Source organism: Castanea sativa, chromosome 10, assembly GCF_040712315.1.
Source record: "Castanea sativa cultivar Marrone di Chiusa Pesio chromosome 10, ASM4071231v1".
Taxonomy (NCBI): domain Eukaryota; kingdom Viridiplantae; phylum Streptophyta; class Magnoliopsida; order Fagales; family Fagaceae; genus Castanea; species Castanea sativa.
Genome location: NC_134022.1, coordinates 12,966,854 through 12,975,113, shown reverse-complemented (window position 1 = coordinate 12,975,113; position 8,260 = coordinate 12,966,854). Strand labels below are relative to the sequence as shown.

The 8,260-nt window shown below is 35.9% G+C and overlaps 1 protein-coding gene across 1 annotated transcript; it reads left to right on the top strand.

The window, feature by feature from the left end:
* Positions 1 to 1,895: 1,895 nt before the first annotated feature.
* Positions 1,896 to 7,051, top strand: LOC142613923 (methylsterol monooxygenase 1-1-like). Its single transcript, XM_075786440.1, has 5 exons — positions 1,896 to 2,406; positions 2,983 to 3,305; positions 5,555 to 5,702; positions 6,101 to 6,133; positions 6,628 to 7,051. The coding sequence occupies exons 1-5, from the start codon at positions 2,077 to 2,079 to the stop codon at positions 6,706 to 6,708; spliced, it is 915 nt and encodes a 304-aa protein (XP_075642555.1). The 5' UTR covers positions 1,896 to 2,076; the 3' UTR covers positions 6,709 to 7,051.
* The last annotated feature ends 1,209 nt before the right edge of the window (positions 7,052 to 8,260 follow it).

Genomic DNA, 8,260 nt, shown 5'->3' with positions numbered 1-8,260 from the left:
GGCCACATTTCGAGGTCATCCCTCATCCGAGGAAATCGAATCAAGGTCCGCATACTCCCGTGAACGATCACGGTGTCGATGAGACCCGAATTGATGGGACCCTGCCGCATGGTGATTCCCTACACTAGCCGACCTTTCTCTTTGCTCCCCGTGGTCCCTTCTCTGACGTCTGCCCCTTGCTTCCAACTCCAAATCCCTCACCATCCCATGTAGACACTCGAGCTCCTGATCCCTCTGCTCAAACTCCTGGTCCCTTCTGTCAAAGCGGTTGCGCCCTAAGGCGTCAGATACTATCTGGAGAGTTTGAAACGATCCCTCTCCAAGCCTGGGCTCCTCCACTTCCTCATGCCGTCTGTCTTCTCGCCTTTTCTGCCTTCTTTCTCGCCATGTAGACCCCCGCAATGACCCTCCAAAGCCACTCTCGGCATAACTTCCTAGCCGACTTCTAGACATTTTCCTGTGAGTGCCTCAATAAAACCACAGCTAGGTAGGAGATTCCCACAGACGACGCCAATTATGCGTACCCAAAATGTAGTTATTGGGCTTAAACTCTATTTGGGCTCACTATTTATTTATATTGTGGGCTTTTGGATTTCCTACAATGGGTGGTTTTATGCCCGGCAACCCAAATACCCTTGTTCCTATTACCCTCAAAATTGTTCTCCGTGTCTTTTTCGAAATGATCACCCTCTTTACTCAGTGTTTACTCTCAAATTGTCAACCCCTTCTCTTAAATTCTCATCTCTTATTTATAGCCCAAGGTTAGTGGAAGAGTTATGATTGTTTTCATAATGAGTGGAAAGAGAGGTCCAATGCTATTTCCCTTAAGTGGGTGTTTAGTTGGGAGTGGGAGGTGGTGAAAGTGGCATTGGAACTGGTTCCACTGCTGGATGGACTACCCAGCAGCGATACTCCCTAGGCTTCACCGAGCTCACTAGGACTCATCTCCTCAGGAAATTGCATTCCCGACCAAGTAGGACTTCATCTTTGTGGTTCATGTTGTAACTGGCTTCATAGTGCTTCTCGGCTTTTTGGTGGGTTGACAAGGATTACCCGAACCATGTTCGTGCCCTAATAGAGTATGGATTTGTGCTTGGTACTTTAAGATTTGAGGTCCAACTAGTTTTGGGCCCTGTGCTCGTGGCATTGTTGTGATGGGCTTTGTGGGTATCAGGCTGACAGAGAAGTAACATTCCGTACAACAAACTATTGAGGTAGCAAATTCTTATTGATTCATATACTTGCATTACTTTTTATTTATTAATAGCCACTCACCACATTAGCAATTTTAAAATTTTTGTAGTTTTAGCATTTTTCACCTTTTAAAGGACATAAAAAATTAATAGATTAAATCTAAAACAAAATATACTAGCCCAAAAAAATTAGCTCAACAACAAAAATTACCAATAATAAAACTAAAACAATTAAGTCCAATCAATCTATTTTGCCCAAAACAAACTACTTGACCATTTAAAGAATTTTAAACAAAGATCCTTAGTGATAAACCACTAGACTCAAAGGTCGGAGCTACCGCACATAGCTAACAGCAAAATCGCCCCCCTAATTCCAAGTCCTGACTCCGTCCCTAATCCATCCTATCCTAAACTAGCTACTCAGAGAGTGGACTCCTCCCACTTGTGTACAATAATTCCCTTACTCAAAAAAAAAAAAAAGAAAAAAAAAAGAAGAAGAAAAAGCTAGCACGTAAGATTTATGGTATATATCACTATGTATATGTTGTAAACCTACTCCGTTTTAAAACTCAAAACGTGTACATCACAAACAGTGAAAAATCCATGGAAAAGGCATGAATGGGTTTGGTTTCTTCATAATTTAACAGTCCGTTTGAAAATTCCCGCATATTTTAAGAAACATACAGCTCATCCCTGCTCTATATATATCAGCTACTCTCTCTCTCATCCTATTTAAAAAAACACAAACAAAACAACATTGTATAGTCACAAACTCTCTTTGTGTGTGTGTGTCAGCAAATTCATTGAATTTAGAGAGAGAAAGAGAGACCCACTTCCTCGGCTAAATCTCCGCCGTCGGTCTTTCATTGTAGTTACCGTCAAAATGCTGCCGTACAAGACAATACAGGAGGCGTCGGCGGTGCTTGGCCGCAACCTGAGCACGGCGGAGACCATTTGGTTCAATTACTCGGCTAACAAGTCCGACTACTTCCTTTACTGCCACAACATTATTTTCCTTTTCGTTGTATTCTCAGTGATCCCTTTTCCTCTGATCTTTATTGAGCTTGCTCGCTTGGCTGGCTTTGATCGATACAAGATTCAGCCAAAGGTCAGGTTGTCTTGGCCCGAGATGTTTCGTTGCTACAAGGATGTTATGCGTATTTTCCTTCTCGTTGTCGGTCCTCTACAGCTCGTTTCTTTCCCTTCTATTAAGGTATGCTTTTTTGTGTTTCTGGGAATGAGATTTGGATTTGCTTTTGGGCTCTGCCAAATCTCTGGTTTTATTGATTATTTCACAATTTTGGCTTGTTGGGGTTTTCAATTTCTTTGCTATGGTGATTGTGGGGTTGTGAAATTTGGTGATTATATATATATATATATATATATATATATATATATATATATATATATATATATATATATATATATATATATATTAATAAAGTTTTCATCTTTATCTTGTGATATTTTTACTGGGTTGTCATTGCAATACAAATTCCGTGATTGTTTGTAATGTCAAACAATTTTCATGATTCGAGCTTTTGGCATTTGTCCATCATTGCAAATTCTTTTCCATGTGCCTAATGAGATTTGCAAGCTTCTGAATTTAGGAGATTTTTTTTGGGGGCTAATTATGCCTAAAATCTTGAACTTCTGAATGAAATAATGGGCCTTTTTATTTTGGGGGGTTTTTCTTTTTGGTAATTTTAGTACTCATGGACCTGTTCTTTATCTTTCTGGAATATTTTTTGAAGTATTGAATTTTGAGCAAGTTTGTGTTCATCGACAGATGATTGGTATTCGAACGGGGTTGCCATTGCCTTCAGGATGGGAAATGTTTGCACAGTTGTTAGTATATTTTCTGATAGAGGATTATACCAATTACTGGATCCACAGGTTTCTGCATAACAAATGGGGATATGAAAAGATTCATCGAGTTCACCATGAATACACTGCTCCAATCGGATATGCAGCACCATATGCGCATTGGGCTGAGGTTTTGATCCTCGGGATTCCATCTTTCCTTGGGCCAGCCATGGTGCCTGGTCACATGATCACATTCTGGTTGTGGATTTCATTGCGGAATATAGAGGCAATTGATACACATAGCGGGTATGCATGATACACTTGACTCTTTTACTTGCTTACTATTCTTTATTGCCTTAGTTGAGTGTGATGAAATGATGCCAACTTTAGAATTTTTTTTTTTCATTCTTTATTTCTTTTCTCTAGTAATAGAATTCTATTTAAAGTACATTGGATTTCATGAATCTTCAATAGTGCCTTGCCTTTTTGTTATGGGTCCTAGGGTCAGTGTGATGCCGTTTTGCTTTTCTTCTTTTATTTTTCTTTTTTGATGGTGGGGGATGGGTGGAGGCAGAGAAGGGAGTTCTTTGCTTTGTTGTTAGTTTGTTTTTGAGTAGTGAGTTACTGTTAATATTTACACAAACAAATTAGCAAAACGAATCATTTATACATTAACAAATATAAAAGCATGAGGAAGATATGCTGAAACTTGGAAATTTCAGTTTAGAAATCTGTTGTCAGGTCAGGGAACGTTATATGCTTTCCAAATCAGTGACAATATTTCATAGTCTGTCTTGCTTTGGATTTTTTTAACATACTTTCAAAGATGCATAGATGGAGGGTGATAGTTGGGGGTGCATGAATTACTTTAATTTTACAGTTCAGATCAGTTGCCGTCCCTAAAAGTCAACTTTGAAATCTTTAGATATGCAATATTGATATAAAGTTTAAAAAAAAAAAAAAATATTTATATATATGTTTTATAAATGTCTCGTGCATGCCATCTAAGGACTGCCTCATTGATGATTATCATTTCTTTATTAAACTTTGTAAAAGCTTTGGCAATGTGCACATAACTGATTAGTTATTGGAGTCCCTAGAGATTGTTGTCATGATAGTTGATACTATATGACTCTTTTTGCATATTAAGTAACTTTAAGCCTGACTATCTTTTTGATTCTTTTATCTTAGTCTCCTTAGATGTTATTTCTTGTTTCTGCACCACATCAAAATTTTTTTTTGGGGGGAGGTGGGGGGGGGGGGGGGGGGGGGTTTGTTATTAGGACTAGTTTTAGGTAAGAGTGTGCTTGCTAGTCCACAGTATTCTTACAAAATCTACTAACCACCATGAAGAAGAGTTGTTAAAGGCTTACAACTTACAAGTTGATTACAGTGAGGGAGAGGCAAGACAAGATATTGGTCAGGATTATGAAAAGTAACCTAGTAATTTAGGTATGCATACTTCCATGGGGAGAGACTGATAGAAATAGAGGCAGTGTTGAAAGTGAATGTTATTTTAATAATAAAAAATAAGTACAAACTTGTTTTCCCTATCCTTGAATCAATGTTTTTGTATGTGCTGTATCATACCTGATGCCTATTGTCATATCAGGGTTGTAAATTGCATCTGCAGAACTCTACCCGCAAGAGTTCTAATCCAGTGACTTTTGTAAAAAAAGAAGTTTTTTAATTTTTTTTATTATAGTTAGTTGATAGCCAACTTCCCAAGAAGTCACTGAAGCCTCTGCAACCTGTATGGAGCTGTAAGGGTTGGATGGGATATGCTGCAAGGTTTTTAATAAAGAAAGTTAGAAAGATGCATTGGTATGCCAACATCATCAAGGATAAGTATGAAAGAGAAATTTTTAGTGGAAAAAAGGCTGGTGTGATTATCTGTTCAGTTTAATAGAGAGTTAGACATCTTTTGATAGTTTTTACTACTATTGTGGATGATCTTAGCAGCTCATTCAAAAAGAGAGCCCTATGGTCTTTGTTGTCTGCAAGTGGGTTTGACTAATGAGATCAAAATGGTCCTGGAAAGAAAAAGTACTAAGTAAAGTGAGTTTTAGATGATAGCCTATGTGGAAAAGGATCAGTGTTTGCCTCGAGATGGTTGTGAACTGGCCACAAGACAATGATGACAATAATTGCTGCTTCGTAAGTGGGGTATTAACGGATGAATATTTTGGTCTTTTGAGTATTACATCTGGCCCTGGGTGGGTTTAGTGAATAAGTAATATACTAACGTTGCTTGTGACTTGGATTATTACGTTCCAGGAATTCAGGTAGTTGCTTAAATAACATGTCTATCATTGTTTTGCATGTTTTGGGAATTCACCTATGATGGTTCTTCCTTTGTATGGATTTTTGTACTAATCAGCTCCAATTTTTTTATAGGCAGGTAATCATCTGTCAAAGAAAAAAAAAGGAGTTGATTAGTACAAATGTTGTATGGTTTCACTTTCAAATGCTACTCTATATCCTTGTTGTCTTCTATATGGAACTCTACCACTGAGGGCAGCAGAAAAATGTTGAACATATGTTTTGCACTACAGGTATGACTTCCCTTGGAGTCCCACTAAATACATTCCTTTTTACGGTGGTGCTGAGTATCATGACTATCATCATTATGTTGGAGGACAAAGCCAAAGCAACTTTGCTTCGGTGTTCACCTACTGTGATTACATTTATGGAACTGACAAGGTATTATCAAATTTTTTCAACAAATTTATTTTGCTATGTACATTGTTAAATTACCAGTTCTTCCAAAAGCTTAAGCTACTAGAAAATGATGAATTTAATCATTTAACCATAGTTTAATACTCTCCCTCACATGTGGGCCTAAACTCCCCCTTGCTTAATGGGTCCCAACACATGAGATTTTTTTTTTGACATTTGAAATGGGAAGTAGAGTAAAGCCATGGATCAAATATAGGATCTCCTGCTCTGATATCATGTTAAATTACTAGTTCTTCCAAAAGTTTAAGCTACTGAAAATTAGTGAATTTAATCATTTAATTATAGTTTTAACATACACATTGTAAAATGGTTGCAACTGAAAGATGTTTCTGCAATAATTCTTCTTTGATTGTTTTCTTCAGGGCTATCGATATCAGAAGAAGATCTTTCAGAAGGTAACCAATAATACCTTGCCCTTCTCTTTATCAGTTTGTTTTTGTTAGGATGTTAATTATGTACTATGGCATTTTGGTTAGAGCCTATTTGACATGTTTGTTAACATTTGCGGGGTTTGGAAAATCTGGACACAACTGTTTGGTGTGGGTCAAAGATTCTTGAATTAGTTTGACAACTTGATTAGTTTCATATCTTGAGAAAGACAAAATTTGAGTAACTCAAACATTCTAGACACTTGTTTCCCCATAATTTTATTCAGATTGATTTAGCAAGCAGGTAAATGTTCTTCTTTATGTAAAATGTATTAAATGGTTGTCCCGGAGGTTTAACTGCCTTGCATTTTATATTTTGATCATGAATTTTTTTTTATTTTGTTTTATGCAGTGAAGATCTTTTCTATCTTGGGTTTTGTATTTTCTTCTTCCTACTAATTATTTTACGTTGCTTTTTTTTTTTTTTTTTTTTTTTTAAAAAAATTCTAAATCTAATACAGTTGAAAGGGGAATTGAAAGGCAATGGTGAGCAGAATGGAGTCTCATATCGCTTTTCTACCCAAGATCTTAAATCCGATTAGCTGTGGTACTGCAGAACCCTATCTGGAACAATGTTTTTTGTTAAGCTACTTGCTAGTGACAACATTCTGGAACCTTCTATTTAGAAAGTTAACATCAGTACGCTAGTCAAAGTAGAAGTCCATAGTGACCAAGGTGGATATTAACTTGGGGCTCTTAAAAATTGTGATGTTGTGTAGCTTTAGGGAGGGATTTCTAATGTCTAAGATTCAGAATTCGACTTTGTGCTTTAAAACAGAATTTCAGGATTTGGGATCTTGGATTGTTTTATGAATTTCAGGAAAGTGTTGGTCTTCTATCTTTAGTTCAAAAGTAAAATAAAGTATGCAAGTTGTTGTTGTGTTGTCTCTGGTCCTATGAGATATGACTTTCTCCTTTTGTGGATTACCTGCCAATGGTATAATTGTCAGATTTTCGTGCAAATGATTCATTATGCAACTTTATAATAGGCATTCCTTTCCATGTTATTTTCTGTAGATGGTCAGGTTGGTTTTGGCCTTGTATGAGCTGTTGGGATTACTGTATCAATAACTCAATATTGGACTGTTACATTATTTGCCAAAAGTTTTGGGGATTACAAATTCTAAAACAAAAACCTGTAAATGGGTAGTATTACAATCAATGCCTGACTGTATTACATTATTTGCCAGATGTTTTGGGGATTACAAAGTCTAACTCAACCTGTAAAGGATAAAACTTATGTTTTACATCGTAATTGGATCCCATAATATTTATTTTTATCTCATATTTTTTAAAATGTATTATTACTTTGGATCTCATAATGTAATCTTAACTCTTAATTGGCATTTGCATTTCAAGAAATGGGATAAGTAGACACCTATTGCTCCAATTATGCAGTGAAGTTCTTTATATTTCGGCCAATTTATGAATGTTTTCCTTCCATCTGAAACTGTATGAAGCTTGAGGAATAAAGAGTGCATGGAGGGGGTTAACATATCTCTTTCAAAGGTTCCAACTTCCAATTATTGTCGCAAAGGTTAAAAAACTTGATGAACTTCTTTTAAGCTAAGTGAATTGACGAGCTTTGCGCACGGTTTAGTTAGTCAAAGTTTTTTTCTTTTTACATGGTGCTCCTGAAATTTGTGCGAAGAATTTCAATCAAGCATCTTTCATCTTGAATATAACCGGACTTTAAATTTGTTCTATATAATAGTTTTATATTTCTTAGGATTTATAAATATTTGTTGTGATTAGTTTCTTTTTAATGTTAGAAAATAATTCTATATGAAAGAAAACTATTACCATTTTTTTTTTGTAGAAAATTTCAACATATGGTGTTTGCTACTAATAATAATTTTTTATTATTGGAGTAAGACATCAATTAGTTTTTGGTGTAGATGGAGATTGAACTTTAGATCTCTTATACAACCATTAGAGATTTTATTAGTTGAGTTAACTAGAATTCACAACTATTAGTTGTTATTTATTTTTGTAAGGCATGCATTGTTCAAATTAAAATTTGTTATTGATATCTAAAAACATTTTAAATTTATTTTAACCCTTTCCATGGTTAGTTCAGGGACACGAGTCATT

Excerpts from the sequence above, each read along its gene's own strand:
- LOC142613923 (XM_075786440.1), top strand. The coding sequence starts at position 2,077 with ATGCTGCCGTACAAGACAATACAGGAGGCGTCGGCGGTGCTTGGCCGC. Across the intron at positions 3,306-5,554 it reads GCAATTGATACACATAGCGG|GTATGACTTCCCTTGGAGTC; the intron begins GTATGCATGATA and ends TTTGCACTACAG. Across the intron at positions 6,134-6,627 it reads AGAAGAAGATCTTTCAGAAG|TTGAAAGGGGAATTGAAAGG; the intron begins GTAACCAATAAT and ends AATCTAATACAG.